Source organism: Strix uralensis, chromosome 3 (assembly GCF_047716275.1).
Source record: "Strix uralensis isolate ZFMK-TIS-50842 chromosome 3, bStrUra1, whole genome shotgun sequence".
NCBI classification, from domain to species: Eukaryota; Metazoa; Chordata; class Aves; order Strigiformes; family Strigidae; genus Strix; species Strix uralensis.
Window position 1 is genome coordinate 83,285,895 of NC_133974.1, and position 16,680 is coordinate 83,302,574.

General features: G+C 42.8%; 1 protein-coding gene across 3 annotated transcripts in view; it reads left to right on the forward strand.

Annotated features, from left to right (window-relative positions):
- The first annotated feature begins 4,549 nt into the window (after positions 1 to 4,549).
- The window catches only part of TSNAX (translin associated factor X), a 28,838-nt gene continuing 16,707 nt past the window's right edge, over positions 4,550 to 16,680 (forward strand). Inside the window, exons 1-5 of one of the 3 annotated variants that reach the window (XM_074863130.1) lie at positions 4,550 to 4,664; positions 5,863 to 5,893; positions 6,699 to 6,806; positions 10,041 to 10,155; positions 11,786 to 11,916. In XM_074863130.1, coding sequence (XP_074719231.1) covers positions 6,791 to 6,806; positions 10,041 to 10,155; positions 11,786 to 11,916 — 262 coding nt within the window. In that variant the 5' untranslated portion in view covers positions 4,550 to 4,664; positions 5,863 to 5,893; positions 6,699 to 6,790. The remainder of the gene's footprint in view (positions 4,665 to 5,862; positions 5,894 to 6,698; positions 6,807 to 10,040; positions 10,156 to 11,785; positions 11,917 to 16,680) is intronic. The other 2 variants (XM_074863131.1, XM_074863128.1) reach the window with 2 other exon arrangements.

Consider the following 16,680-nt stretch of genomic DNA (forward strand, 5'->3'; position numbering starts at 1 on the left):
CATCGAGTGGGCCAGATGGAAGCAGCTAAAAATATAAAGGTTCATATAACTTCAGTTATAATTTGCAAGGGGCTCAGGTACAGAGAGGGGCATGGGAGAGATGAGGGAGAAAGGTCAGTCTCTGCACTTCGCTTCTACTGCATTAAGGGTGTTGGTGTTGCTGTAGATGCAGAATCAAGATATTCTCACCTTGAATTCCTCCAAAACAATTCTTTCATGTGGTTGCCTCAGTAGAATGAAATCTTTATGAAGTAGCCAGCACACCCACCCAGACATAAGCCAGGCACTAACTGTTCATGTTTAGAAACAAACTTTCCCCATGGGTACATTATTCATAGTCGGTCACTTGCCAGTTTTCCCTTGGAAGATATGAACTAAACATTAGGAATAAAGGCAATACACAGTTGGATTTTTTTTTTTTTCCAGCTGGATGCTGCAGCAAACCTGTAGGTTCTCTCAGTCCCTCTCTTTTCCATCCCCTCATTTACAAACTGGCTAAATCGATGGTGCATTCCCAAAGTCTTCCTGCTGATCCCCTCAAAGGCTGCACCATGGTGTATTAGCACTTGGGAGAATCCTGCCACTTCCAAGAGAAATCCCAAATTCAACTGGCTGAAAAACATTCACAGCTTTCAAACATTATTCCAGGAAAAGAGGAAATCATCCTCCTGATCCATCCCGCCAAAAGACTCTGGGCATCTCTGTTGCCTGAGAAACATAACAGGTTGTTGTTATAACAACTAGAGACCAGCTGACCTCCCACTTCCTTTCGTCAACCAGCTGCAGAACTCCTCGATCATGTAACAGTCTCAAACTGAACATCTGACCTCAGTTTATGCAATTCCCCTGTGACCATTTCATAAGTTTTTTGTCACTTCACTCAATTGTTTGTTGAAAGCATTCAGTTATATTGGCTAATGTGAATGTTTCAGTATGACAGATAGCCCCATGGTTAAGCCCTCCATCTCCAAGGCAACCTCACAGCCTTGCTCTAAGAGTATGTCATGTCATGAGATAAAACGAAAACCAAAAGGATACGCAGAGATAATTTCAGCTCTAACTATCCATAGTGCTATTGATTAGCAGAGACTTTAGGAGACGTTCCCAGGCTGGTTATTTAAATGTGGGAGGGCATCGCAAAGACAGCATTTGTCTCTAAAGCTAAACAAGCTGTATGGGTCCACTGTGAGCTCTGACAGTAGACCCCAGGATCTTAAACAGTTTCCAAAGAGCTACATTGAAATGACTGAGGGCATAAAGCTATGGTGATTTTATGTGTCTGCCAAATCATTGCCCTACCTCTGTACAACCTCATTACCTGGAGCTGTAGGTGTTGAAGCAGCTTCAGTACTGCGGTCCTTGAGTTGGACCCACCACCACTCCTATGTCTGCTCTTCACAGTGTTCAGCTGAGTTGATATGGGACTCGGGCTTTTCCAGAGAAGGAAAGATTCATTCTCCACTCCCTAGAGTATCATTTCAAAGTGGTCTCTGCTGACAATACTGCAACAGAGCAAAAGCTTCACTGAAGAATATTGTGTAGGAGTGTTATTAAAGTAGGTCATTGCCCAAAGCGGCAGACTTCATGGATAAAATGAATTAAGAAGTTCCTACCTCCTCAGTAGTTGTTTTCAGTTAGTTTGCCCACTCAGAAAGGCACAGATCGTATCTGGTCCACCTACTCATGCTCTGTCCTCACAACTGTGAGTCTTAAAAACCACTTTTTTTCCATATGAAAGCTGAGTTACCAACCTTGTCTTAGGATCTGGAGCACAGATGTATGCAACCCATATGCAACATCTCAGTGTGACCTTAAGACTCTGAGAAAACCTCATTGGTTTGTTAGCTTGTTTGGGTTTTTTGCCCTACCCTAAGTCCTTGCACCTCCTTTCTGTTACCATTTACTCCCTCAAAATGTTGCTGTTCCTCCTTCACACTTGTGCAGGTGCCATTTGCTTCAGGCATAAAGAAAACATAACCGGAAGGGAAGGGTGAAAGGTATAATTATCAGCTAGAAGAAAGGGAAAGATATTGCAAATAACCTGTTGCCAAAGAAGTTTAACATTGTCACATTTAAATGGATTGTCTCAGAAAAAAAACCCAGTTCTTATTCATGACAACATCTCAGGGATGTCAAGCAAGCTGTTGAGTATCTCTGGGCATGTGCAAAGTGTCATGGAGTCCAACAGAAATCAGTGGAAGACCAAACCTCCACTCCCCACGACTGGTTGAAAATTCTCCACTGCTGGGAAACATTCAAATGTCAGCGCTCTTTCAACTATCCAGTGACATCAGCATAACCAAAAACTACTCTGCTTTTTGTTTGAATAGCTGCTGAGAACAGGGAAATGCACAGTTTTTAAAAAAAATTATGTTTCCAAAGCAGATTTGTACATCTTCTAAACCAAAAGGCTGTGCTTAACTGTGTGCAGCGATAACACTGACACAAATAATTTCATGTTCTGATTTTTCTACGTAGAAAGCAGAAAGCTCCTGTGCAGCTGGTAGGACAGCAATCAAGCTGTTGCACAACTCCATATGCAGATCAGGCCTGAGGAAGTTCTGCTGGGATCCTCTTTGTACTCTGTTTTTCAAATGTGATAAACATCTGTTTTCTTAGATTAGAAAACTGGAGAGAGGTTTTATGTTATACTTCTGAATAATTTTGAACACTGCACGACAGAGTCATGTGTTCTAGATATTTGGAAATACCAGGTTTTAGCAACTCCTGCTTGGCTGCCTAGGGACTGTTTAAAGCTCCTTGTCAAAGCTTTTCTCCTCTACTATCTGACTTCGGTGATTTATTGTCCTTCTGAATCTGTTGACAGATTCGCCTGGTATTCTATTTTTTCAATTTATAGCCATATTCATTTGTTAAACACAAAGGCCTGAGTCAGGACTGGTGTCCCTGCTCTGTGAGAACTCCCAAAGGCTGGGCTCTGCTAATGTTGGACTCCGAAGCATTTGCATCTCCCAGCTGGGCTTATCTGGTTTCTAGTAAGGTGCAAGTTCCACCCAAAATTTTTTCCCTAGTCAGGATGTTTATAATCAGTCCTGGAGGCTCTTTCCCTCTGTCAAATCAGATCAACCAATTGACCAACAGATTCAAAAATTATTAAGGGTGGGGAGGAAGGACAGACACACATGCACACCCACACACAAAGGCTGCGAGCACTCCGCCTTTGCGCTCATATGGGCTTTGTTTCCTTGGGAATCCAGCTACTAAAACAGGCAACAGATGTGACAAGAAATGAAATCTAGCAGAAGAGCAACAAGACTGATGATTTGCAAGCCTTTTGGTTTCGGGATTTGCAACACCCATCCCTTTTTTAAACATGTTAGAGGAACATATCAGGATGTGTGTGTAGGAAAGAAAAACATGAATAATCCGTTGGGGCGAGCAGACTTTTTGTAGCTCATCACCATAAGAACTGAAGTGTCATCAAGCGCCCTCTGTGCAGGGAGATATTTAGAGTGTGCATCCATCTCCCTTGTGCTCAGTCCTGTGATGTCTCCTATGAATGCTCACACTAAATCCCTAGCAGAGCAATCACTTTTTATCAGGTCTGACAAAACATAGGATGCAAATAACCTGGGTTCAGGAATTAGCAGTTCCAAACCAGGTCAGATTAGCAATCCACAGTCCCCTCCTGACCCTCTCTCCCTGCCTGCAGGCCAGGGACCTCTGTTCTACTGCTGTGGCCAACGCCTTCCCTGTGACTGCAGCTACATCAGCTGCTTCTCAGATTTCTTTTCCAGGTATCAGATGGCTTCACTATCAGATCTTTTCGGTGTATAGTTAAGTGTCTCCAGTTCCCAAGTCCTGTCTCACTGTCAGTCTGCATCCTCCCTGGCCTCCTTCACCTGGTGCACCTCGTGGCTGGGTGCTGTGGGGCCCCCTCCCCACTGGGCACTGAGGTGCTGGCTACTCTGGGATGATGATGTGTTCCGATTCACCTCGTGTGGAAGGAAAGCACCATGGTCCTGAGATGGCAGGGATGGAAGGGCAGTAAGGAGACAGGGAGTGGGGAGAGGGCCTGAGAGGGAAGGGAGGTGGGTGAGGGGAAGGCGACATGACAGCAACTTTCTGCGGGTCCAGGCCGAGAAGAGTCGATAGCACCAACGCCGCCACCCCTCCCCCTCTGTTCAACTGGTCGGGCAGGGCGGTGGCGGTACACACCGGCTGCCAGAGGGAGCGGCGGGCGGGCAGCACCGGAGCTCCCCCGCCCGCAGCTGTGCCACCCAGCCCCGCTCTGACGGCATCGCCACCGCCGCCCCAGCACTACATGTCCCGTCGTGCCGCGGGCGCGGGAGGCCCCACGGCGGGGTCGCACAGTAGCTGCCACGGAGTCGCCTGCTCGGAAGCACGGCCCGGCCCACAGCGCTGCCCCGATCTCGCGGGCAGCAAGGCCCGATATCACCCCCCGGGCCGCCACAGCTCCGCACCGCGCCTCCCAGGCCGCGGGCGACGAGCCGGCGCACCCCGGCTGTGTGGCATCTTGCCGTCAGGCACTTGCGCGGGCGCCCCGCCGCGGTGCCGTCGGGGCGGGAGCGTCGTGCGCCGCGGCGGGGCCCTGGCGGCGCGCGGGGCGGAAGCGGGTTGCCGGGGGGACGCGGCCTGGCTCGTCGGTGGCAGCGCCGGCACCGAGATGAGCGGCAAGGAAGGTGACGGCGGCGGCGCGCGTGTACCTCTCCCCCTCCCGCCCCCCGGCCCGGCCCAGCGGCGGTTGGAGCCGGCGGCTCTCCGGTGTGTGGCGCAGCGCGGCTGCGGCCCCGGCCCCCGCCGGAGCGAGGCGAGTACTGCGGCCCCCTGAGGCTCGGTGCCGCCTCCCCAGCGGAGTGGGGCCGCCCGCCGCCACCTGGCGCGCTGGGGTAGGGGCGGGCGCCTCTTGGGGTGTGCGGCCGATGCGCCGCCTGCCGCCGCCGAGGGGCGGTCCAGCCGCAGCTGGCCGGGGCCGGCGGCTGTGCGGGCCTTCCGGGGCCGGTTCAGCTCCGTGAGCCGGCGGGAGACAGAGGCGCGAGAAGTTAGAGCTGGCGAAGGCGGCGGGGAGGCCCTGCAGCTAGGAGGGGACGGGGGTGTGAGCCTGTGCTGTGAGCCAGTGATTTCCTTCAGCTCTGTCACTGAACTCTGCGCTCAGGCTGAGAGAGACCGGTTCTTCTGAGGTGTTACCGCCTTCTCACTTGGGCTTTACAAATATGTGTGTGAATGTAGTTTTAGAATTGTTCATCCTTGGCGATAAAAAAACAGTTGCTACAGTTGAAAGCTGGGTATGTGTTAGGCCTGTAAAGTGCTTGTAGAAGTAACGAACTTTCAATAACGCAGCACTTGCTTTGTGGCCTGTATGTTGGTTTAGCCTAGGCAGTCTCACACACCTCCTTTCAGCCATAAAGTAAGCTCTGCAACAAGGAAGCTGGCTTTTTTATTTCTTATTTTTTCAAATTAAGGCTAAGTTACTGTTATTGCAGGCAGTGGTTTTCAGATACTCAAATTGTTGGTTATTTAGTGGAACCTCTTCTCTCTATTTCTAACCGCCCCCCCCCCCACACACACACTTGAGGAGAGCCTGTTTTTTCCTGTAGGTCGTTATGATGTTCCTAAATTTCAGAGTACTGCAGAGAGTTTAATTTTCTGCACTATTTCAGGGGTTGTGTTTGTAATGTTTTCAGCTGCTACAGGAAAAACAAAACCCTGAACTCATGTCCTAACAGAAAAGAAGGAAAAAATGATTTTCAGTTTCCTCTTTTAGAAAGTAGCTACGCCCACTTCTGGTTTTGGTTTGGGATAATAAACAATTAAACGGAAACATTTTAAAATCCAGTGTTCGTCTGTAACTTTTAAGTAGCTTCCTTTTGTTCTTTTAAGGAAATTGAGAGAACTCCACATATTCAAAAAGGTATGCTTGTATGTAAGAGTTTGCCAAATTTTGGCCTCTGTTAGGAACACAAAGTATACAGCTTACCCTTAGCGAGAGCGAGGGATGGTTAAAAACATGAATGACACACTGAGTCAGTGCTAGGTGAAGGAAGGACAAAAGTGTAAATCACAGTCCAAAAGAGATGAGTTCTGGGTGGGGGTTTGAAAAGGGAGGTTAAGAAAGAGGCATATAAGGCGGTGTGAAAGGAACAGCTATATTGGTGTGAAAAGAAAAGAAACTGGTTAATGGGCAGAGTGTAAGGACTTAAGATGCTATGCTGTAGGAGCTAAACCTGCAATCATGGATAATGGTAGTCTGTGAAGACCCATGATGTAAATAATTGCAGTAATGAAAAACTTGTAGTTTTATTGACTCCTGTCAAGCTGAATATTTAAAATAATAAAAAAAAAGAAGGGGGGGAAAAAAAGGTCTAATCCTGCAGGTCCTTGCTCACACAAGGATTTCCATGCAGCGATTCCTTACAGAAAGGAAACATAAAATGGTGTGAAGACCTTACCAAAAAAAAGGACTTTGGATCCTACCACACTCATCCATTGAAATTGTTAGGAATTTTTTCTAATTTCCACTAGGCATGTGGTGGAAAAAGTAGCATGCTAATATGAAGATGAGGTCAGTTGGTAATGAGGTTCATCCAATTACTTTATCCTGTAAAATATGGCTAAAGTCAGGAATGCTCTGAAGATGGCATTCTGATGCTGCTTATGCTCTGGCAAAACTACTCTGTTTTTAAATATATTTTTTTGTGTGTATCTCATATTAATAGGATCGGGTGGGTTCAGAAAACGAAAGCATGACAATTTTCCACATGGTCAAAGAAGAGAGGAAAAAGAGAATGTTAATCCATCTTCAGCTTTGATGATGTCTTTTAAATGTAAGTAACCATTTGGAAAGCCAGATTGTAAAAACGTGTGGTGTAGAAATTGTTAGGAAATTACTAGTATTTAGTGATGGAATAAACCAGCTTTCTCTGGGGGAGAAACTTGAAACTAGTTGAACTTGTACTTTATACGTTTAGAGCTTGGTGTTTTGCTTTTTGTGCAATAAAGTCCTGAGAGAGGGATTTCACATAGCTCCACCTGACTCATGACTTGCTCCCTTTTTCATCCTACCTGCCCCTGCCAACCCCGCTTGTGCTGACCCTGATGCTAAGCAAACTGCGGAAGTGTTCAGCCAGAGAAGAGGTGATGAGGCCCTTTGGTGGCAGGAAACTGTAAGATCTGCAGAGGTGTAATGCAAAATCTGAGCCATGGGGATGAGAGGAGGAGATGGCTACCGCTGGGGAGACTGAGATTCTCTTAGCTGTTGACCTTAGCTCTGGTGCACAGATGACTGAGCTACTTTAGTGTAAATCTGGATGCATTAATTTGCGAGCTGGTAGCTGTTTATACATGCACTTTTTAAAAATATAAGTTTAGCTAACTAATACAGACCTGTATGTAGACACTTATTTCAGTTTGAGTGCCTTTTTAAAATTAGCTTGTATTTCAGTTTCTTAAATAAGGAAGTGTAAACTTCCCTCCAACCAAATTGTTTTTATGGATTTTGCACAAAACCAGATTTAAACTCTAGTAAATTTAGTTGAACTTTCTCATTAGATGAGCCCTAACAAGGCAAAATTGAGCTTCAGAAATGAGAAGCCTTGACAGAAAAAAGGAGATGTGATGTGGGGAACAGATTAATTCTTGGTACAAAATTTTCCCTGTCCCACCTATTTTTTGTGAAGCTAGGGAGGATGAAGAAGTAAGAGCTGAATGGCTGTTATAGATGGTCACTTCAACATCATATAATTTCCTTGCTTCCTTTAAAATGCATAGTTCTTTTTTCTGTGTAAGTCAGCCTGGCAGATGATTAACTTTAACCCCTGAACTTTTATACTGAATAGCATACATACACTTGCACTTGAATTGAGTAGTGCAACTGTACTTTCAACTTTAATTTTTCACCCTTAGGCATATCAGTTTATTATAAGGTTCCCATTAATTCAAATTCAAAACAACACTTGTTTTCCTCCTTTCACATGAGATCCAGTCAGCAGCGTTTGGTTAATTTCAGAGAGGATGTAAGGGACACGGTTTATTCAGCTTTTCAGTGATCCACTTTTTGTATTGCACTAGTGCTTATAAGACCCAGACAGAGACACTGGTGGTCTTTGTGTCCATGTCAGGCACAAATGTTAAGCAAAAGGTGTGCTCCAGATGGCTTCTAATTGAACAAGCTGTGTCAGGTGAACTGGAGTGGTGCACTATTTCTATGTATGTTGCCTGAATCTAAACTTAATGTGTGAAATTAAATGATTATACACATTTTGCTCTTTTTCATCTCTTTGGAAAAATGTTGTACTTGACATAGTTATCTGTTGGCACCAAAGATTTCTAAAAAATGAATGAGAAATTGTCTTCTACAATAAAAATTAATCAAAAACCAAGGAGTATTCAGTTACATCTTTTTTAGTTTGGTTTGTAAGATTAAGATTTATTAAGTGTCATTTTTAATGGTCTGATTCTGGACCACCAAAATCAATAGAGTCTGAGTCCTTGCTTTCAGTGATGGATTGTACATTAAAGTGGAATGTGTGGAGGAAGTGACTGTGCAGTCTTGATGTGTAGCCTGGAGAATCCCCTGGGTTCTAATCCTTTGCAATTTCAGGCAACAGTACAGTAGATTTTCTTGCACCCTTTTAGGCTAAAGATTACCAGTTTTGTCTGTGTTTTACTTCAGGTGACAAGACACTTGCTAGTAGTCCCTAACAGTTTAAAATGTAGCATAGAACTCTAAAAGCCACAACTGTCCAGAAGAGCTTGGGGGCATTGCTAATATTGTAGATCTTCAGAATAGTGAATTTCCTGGTAGATGAAATCTATAAATGGTAATTGGAAATGTCATATATGGCATCCTAGGAAGGAAAGTACCAGTCACCTTCCCTCAAGTTCCTGTTACTATGATCTGAGGGAAAATGGCTTCCTGATGATAAATCAGTGGTGGACTTGACTCTCAGAATTTGAAGAGACACAGCAATCAGACACATGAAACGTTTAAAAGATCGGTGGGAGCGTTTGTGACTTAGGGTTTCAGACAAAGATTGGGAAGAACAGAACAAGATAAGAGGAACCAAGTTTTTATCAAGACGATGAGAAATACAGTTATTTTTGTAGCTTCATCTAAACTTTGCTTGCTAGCAAACTGCTATGCTTTTCTAAAGGATATTCACTTGCTAGGCCCTTTAAAAATGTAACCTCTTAGCTTATTTTCACCGTCTTCTCACACAGACACTTTAACACTTCAGACAATTATGCAGGAAATGTGTTGAATTTCTTGTAAGTATCTATTAATGGTTCACTTAGTGGAATAATGGTCTATCAAATGTTAATGGTATCTGTGAAACATTCATAATATTTGAATGTGGTAACCAGATACACATCCTCTCTTCTCTGTGTTCATTGTAGTTAGAGGGAATTTACATCAGTAAGTCAGAAATCTTATTTTATGTAATTGATCTCGCTTTGCTTTAGCACTTCTGTTTCTTAGGGATATTGAAATACTAGACTTTTGGCCAAAGCTGGGATGTGAAATGCAACCTTTCTTTTTACTAAATGGTGCATTTTTAGTAGTATATGTGCCTTAGTCAAATGCCTTTTTTTGTTTGCTGTTTTTCTTTTAGAGACTGGTGAATATTATTTACTAATGATTGTAGGATTTTATTTTTTGATTTATCTTGTTTAATTTGGGTGAAGCTTTAAGTCAGTTTCTTAAACAGCAGTATTGCAAGATAGATTTTACGGGTTAAAACAAGTATTTTTACCTTAAAATTGTTTGGGCTGCCTTAAATCATTATAAGGTTTGACGTATATTTAAGCCTGACTTATTAAACAACAGTAGTATTAATGATGACTGTTGCAGCTCTGGCAGGTGGTGGGCAGTGGTGGCCTCCACAGCCATGCCCTGTGCAGGAGCAGCTGCGCTGCCCAACCTGGGAAAAGGCACCTTGGGGAAAAGGCTGGTGAGGCTGGGGCCCAAAAGCAGTTACTGTAGCACAGGCCCTCTGCTCTTCCCCTGCGCTGTGTACGTGTGATAACCGTGTTTGTTACTGTAATGATTGACTCTGCAGCGTTTCAGCTGGAGCTTGACACCAGACACGATAAATATGAACGGCTTGTGAAGCTCAGTCGTGATATAACTATCGAAAGCAAAAGAACGATATTTCTGCTCCACAGGTTTACCAGGTGAGTCATACTGACGTGAGTGTTCATAGAAACCTAGAAGCTGCCTTGCAGTGTTCTCTCTATCTGTGATTAATAGCTGCAATGTTCTGTTGAGAGGAATTTGATTAACTTCCCATAAACATCCTTTAGGCTGGATGTGAGCTAAGGAGTGCACACTCCAGTTAGAGAATTAAAAGATGCTGGTTCAGGTTTCTCGGTTTTATTGACGTGTTAAACAGGATTGGAGCAGTAGAGTGTAACAGCAGATGAGAGCTTTCCAGCTTTCAGCAAGCTGGGAGAGAAGAGTATGCACCCTTCCTTCAGGTTAGTTGCCTCTGCAGTTATTTCACCATTTTGGTTTTTGCAGCCCACCACAGGTCATCAATGCAAAGAGGAGGTGACCTGGGTTCTGTTTACTTCGATACATACTGCAACCTAGGAGGCTTTTGTATAGAGTTTTGAGCTTTTATGTGTGTTGTATTCTCATGAGCCTTCAAGCAATCTTAGGAAGCCACAGACAAACTAGAAGAATAACAGGAAAATGTGAAGCTTTGCATAGCCTGTTGTATAAAATGCTTGCTCTATGTGTCAAGCATTGGTCTTACGTTTTACAATTTTAACAGCTCTCACTGTTCCTTTTATTTTTAATTTAATTTTTGTTATATATTAATGCATTTCTGCAGTAGTAGTAACTATTTATATTTACCAGTAACAGTTATAAATAGGGATTTTGAAGTTGCCCTGTTTTTAGCTTGGTCGTCTTCTGCGAAGAGGCATTGTGGTAATTCTAGTAACTGCTACAGCCTTGACTGTAAATAGCTACTCCCACTGCAGGGGCTGGATAGCTGGGAACTGGTAGAGGAAAGAACAACAACAAAAAACTCCTCTTTACTCCAAATTTTAGATTCCTGTTTTGTAAGACATTCCTGGTTTTGTGAGAGTGGAAGCTTTCCATACTGTAGCTTTATTTCCTTCTCCTTTGCTTTTTGCTATTATTGTGGCTTTACTTTCAGAAATCTGTTTGTTTTTAAATGTTTTCTTGAGACTAGTTGATCAGTAGTTCCTCAAATAGACTGTAAACTAATATACCATATAGATTATTAGGGGGTGGGGGAAGTTTAAAGGAAATTAGATAAACTAAACTTTAAATGCCAAGTATATATTGTGATTGTGAATCAGATATTTCAGCTGTTCCTGAACAGCATAGTCCATAATTACTTCCTAAAAAAAAAAGAAGATATGTAGGTCATGTATTATGCAATACTGTAATGTATTGCAAAGTATTGATTTTTTTTTTTTTAAAGGTTGAAGTACTTCTGCAAATACTTCTAGTTTTCCGGAATACTCTTCTGAAGCCTTTGCACATGTTTCTCATTGTTCTTACTTAAGCAATAATTAAAATTCTAGTCTGGAATAATCATCATGCTACCAGAACTGTGTTTGGCTTGTTGATTATTTTCATGTTAAGAATCTACAGAATTTCAGAATCTGCAACAGGTAGCAATGTTAAACTGTTTCTTATTCCAATATCAGCTTTGTTTTTCCCTGAAGCCGTTGAAAATGTATTGGTTAGTAAAAGAAAATGTGTAGTATTTAACTGTTTGGTCATGATCTGAAAGGTGCTCTTTCAGTTTCTGTTTTATGATTGCAGTGCTCCCAATGGGGAAGAAATACTAAATGAATCTGAAGTCAAGCTAGATGCTGTCCGACGGAAGATTAAGCAGGTTGCCCAAGAACTGATTGGAGAAGACATGTATCAGTTCCACAGAGCTATATCTCCAGGTAAATTATTTTAAAACAGGGAAAGTAGCCTATTTTGCACTAAGCTCAGTTTCTCTTTATGTAGCAGTGGTTCCTCTTAATGCTGCAGGTCATTTCTGTCACATTTCGATGGTTATAAATTAGGGCTCAGATTAATCTTTGTTGTTAGCAAAGTTAGCTCTGGTATTAGAGAGGCTCTTGCCCTACAGTCTTCTTATCATTGCAGTTAAGCAAAGACTTAAATGGGAGACTACAGCTGGAAGAATTTGGACCCTGACCTAAACTGAAGCTGGGAATAGTTCTAATGAATGTACTGGCTGGTCTTCTCTGACTCAGAGGAGTATGTGCAACACAATCATTTACCCCACCTGAAGGGTTATAATTTCTAGGAGGGGAGCGGGAGCGACTGTCTTGTGAAATGATCCCATGTTGAGTTTATAAAGTTCATGAATTAAAACCCTTAGATCAGTATTTTCTTCTCAAGACTCAGAATGTGCTTCTGCCTGTTACAAGCATTAAATCAGAGTTTATATCTGTTTCAATCACATCTTTTCTGTTCCTCTCTGTAAATAGCAGTCTTTACTAATGTCCTTGAGATACTGTGTCCCAGTGCTTTCATGACTCTTGCTGTCAAATCATGTTTCTTTGCTGAATCTTTGCCGACAGTCTGAATCTTACCTAAATTGTTATGACCCATTTGTGGCAACACATGAGTAAAATATGTAACTGCTTCTTTGTCATCTTGATCACGGCGTGAAAGTGTCTTGTGTTTATCAATCTTGTTTTAAACATACTGGAATCTTTGAGACAAACAGTGCACAGGTTAACTTGTACTTACATCTTACACAAACTTAAGTTTGTTAAGAGTGAGATAGCTCTTAAGTGAAAGCTCAGTTTGGCACTTCTGAGTCAAAAGGAGCTTGCCATGCTGGTCTGCAGTGGCTCTAATTCAGTTCCTCAGTCCTCTTGCCTGTGGTGCATTGGGTTGTTCAAATTAAATAGAAGTAGTTATTCTTAAAGAGCCACTTAATCTCTGTGTGTCTTGCTGCTATTTATAGCTTAGTACTGTAATGAGGCAATGAAAAGAAAGATAATTCAAAACTCTAACACTACAGATGACCCTCAACTGTGAACAATACTAGTCCAAGTGTATTATGAGTATCTTGACATGCTGAAAATGTGTTTGGATTTTAATTTTAAGTACTGCTTGTAAAAGCTGAAAATCCTTGCATTCATTTTTATGAACAAAAATTTCTGAAAGCTTCATTGGGACTTGTAAACCTTGTCTGAATAACCCATGAAGTTTGTAGTCCCATGTGAGTCATATAATGCTGTTTATAGAACAACAGCATTTGAGGTCTGCTACCTCATGAATCTTTGTGAGACCTCATGATAGAAGCTATCAGCCTTGCCATGTGAGCAAAACTGGTACCGTGCAACCAGTTACCCTGCATCGGCTGCTTCACATGAATTGTCTCTATTTTCTTAGTATGTGGCTTTGTGTGGGTAAATTCAAAGAGGCATACCTACCTCTTGTTTTTACTGAGGGGCAGCTTGCCTGGAATTAGCTTGCATTCATCTCAGATGTAATAGAGTACGCCTACATAGCAGACATATGGAAACTTAGCGCACAATAACTTCTGTGTGTATCCATGTCTTATAAAGCAAGTGAGCAAACCTGACGCTAGGTTTCTACTTCCAGATTCTCTCCTCTGAGTAAAAAAAGATCATTGGTTTTGTTTTTTAAAAAATACATCTTTTCCAACCTGAAAAGTTGGATCTTTTTTTTTATATGAAAGATACGTAAACTTAAGCTAGCCATAGCAACCTGAAAATACAGAAATTAATGAAAAAATTTCTGTTCAGATTTGCTATGTGTATTTGGTAAATACTCATCCACAATCAGCTACACTGGTTCTCCTGCATAATTGGTTTCTGACTTGCATAAAAATACCTGTTAATATCTAAATGGACCTGAATAAACTCTTTAGAAAACAACTGAAAATATATCAGAAACAATTCATTGTTTCTAAAACTTTTCCCCATTATTTTAAATCTTAGCCTCTTAAAAATGACTAAAATTGACATTGTAGAGCCAACCAAATTACTATAGACCTCTAGTAGAGGAAGTTAGAGGCCTGCTGCATGTGTATGATGACTCAATGCATCCACAGCTGCAAAGGTTTTAGGATAGACTATTTCAGTTGGAAGGGACCCACAACAATCTCCTAGTCCAACTGCCTGACCAATTCAGGGCTGACCAAGTTAAAGCATATTGTTAAGGGCATTGTTGAAATGCCTTTTCAATACTGACAGACTTGGGGCATCAACCACCTTTCTGGGAAGCCAGTTGCAGTATTTGATCACCCTGTCAGTAAAGAAACTCTCCGGTCTAAACCTCCCCCTGACACAGCTTTGAACCATTCCCAGGCGTCCTATCACAGGATACGAGGGATCAGCACCTCCTTCTCCGCTTCCCCTCCCCCCGAAGCTGCAGAGAGCAATTGAGGTTGCCCCTCAGCCTCCTCCTCTCCAAACTAGACAATCCCAAAGTCCTTAGCTGCTCCTCATAGGAAATTGCTCCAGCTCTTTCACCAGCTTTGTTGCCCTCCTGGACGCATTCAGGGACCTTAAAATCCTTCTTAAATTGTGTGGCCCAGAACTGCACGCAGTTACATATACAACAGCACATCCATAACACTTGCATGGGACTTGGAGTGAGATTATCATAGAATTAAAGAATTGTCTTACTACAGTTTTAAGACAACATAAGAGGGTGAATCTTACTGACCTCTCTAGGTAGGAAGAAAGGATGACAAAGAGGTATTAATTAGTACACTAAATAATGATGGGGAGGAGAAGCAGACTTTGCTGTCCATCTTTCCGGCAATCAGGTGTGCAATCTCTCAAACAAATGCCCGAACTTTGTGGTTTTGTGGACAGAACTAAAAGACAGAAATATGCAGCCCCCCACTGCACTTCTGGAGCTAGAACTGGGAATGGCTGTGCTTTTACCTTTTTCCTCTCTTCAGGTGACATGAGTAAGTGTCAAGCCTCTGGAATCTCATCAGTTGTGTAACTGTATCCTGGGCTGCATCAAGAGAAGTGTGGCCAGCAGGTTGAGCAAGGTGATTCTCCCCCTCCACTCCACTCTTGTGAGACCCCACCTGCAGTGCTGTGTCCAGCTCTGGAGTCTCCAGCACAGGAAAGACATGTGTTCGAGTGGGTCCAGAGGAGGCCACAAAGATGATCAGGGGGCTGGAGCACCTCCCCTATGCGGACAGGCTGAGAGAGTTGGGGTTGTTCAGCCTAGAGGAGAAATGGCTCTAGGGAGACCTTATAACAGCCTTACATTACTTAAAGGGGGCTACAGGAAAGATGGGGAGGGACTCTTTATCGGGGAGTGTAGTGATAGGATGAGGGGTAACGGTTTTAACCAAAAGAGGGTAGATTTAGATTAGATATAAGGAAGAGGGTGGTGAGGCACTGGAACAGGTTGCCCGGAGAGGCTGTGGCTGCCCCCTCCCTGGAAGTGTTCAAGGCCAGGCTGGACGGGACTTTGAGCAACCTGGTCTAGTGGAAGCTGTCCCTGCCCATGGCAGGGGGGTTGGAACTAGATGATCTTTAAGTCCCTTTCAACCCAAACTGTTCTGTGATTCTATGGTAATGCTGGCTAGCCCTGAGATCTCCCTGTTGTTGCTGTAATTAGGTAGTTCTTGCCTTATTAAGAAGACTGTATATAAAATCCAAATGAATAAGTTGCCTTCAGTCAATTTCTATAGGTCATCCACAGCATCTTCTTAAATTCTAGCTCTTCAACATGCTGCTCCTCTGAGGGGAGTTTGTGCCAGCTGGTGTCCCATTGTGCATGTTTTGTAAGGACTGTGTTAGAATATACGTGTGTCACTGAGAAGACAGGGAATGCTTTTAGGCATTGTTTAAATGAGCTTGTGTGTACAAGAAGTATGAATTGCAAACTTTTAGCCAGAGCTTTACTCTTACCTTGTTCATTAAATCCTCTGCTCTCCAGTTAGTCACTGGGATGGCAAAAAAAAAGAATATGCAGGCTTAAGGCTTGTAGATCTTTGTCTTGGTGAAGCTAGGATCAAGGAGGTGTCAGAGATGCAAGGATATTTGATGTCAGGATTATGATGCTGAGATGGAAAACCTAGAGACCTGAAGAATGAGGGGATAGTTAGATAAAGAGCAACTGTGGGAGGGAATGCTTTATTCCCCCTGCCTCCCACTGTTTATGAAGAGCTGTAATTGGGAGGGAAACAGTGACAAGAGTTCAGAATGTTGCTTTTAGTTTTGTTTTTAAGTCTAGTGTTCTTTAATTGTTGCTTTGCTTTTTTGGCAGTGGAAAAAGCTTGCATGTTTTGAAAATAAATGTAGCTAGGAAAAGTGCTAGATCTTTTGTCTTTATGTATTTCCTAGAGCTGTAAGTCTTGACCTTCCTTTCACCTGGTTTTCAATTCTGATTTTGTATTTTAAAGAAATTCTGGAGAACTAGTTAAAAAGCTTTTTATGAACAAAAACATTGCCATTAAACTGCTTTTTTTCTTCAAAAAAGAATAAACGCCTATGTCCCATATCTCAAAAGCAGCATGTCCAATTAACCTCAAACTTCCTAAAAATATTCTCCTTTGTCTTGAAACCAAACATGAGACATCCTCCTGTTCCCCACCCTACCTCTCACAGAAAGAGTAAAAGGGATCAAAACTGGGCTTATAATGGAAACCATCGTAGCAGCCTTAACTGGGGAATCATGACTGTCTGCATAAT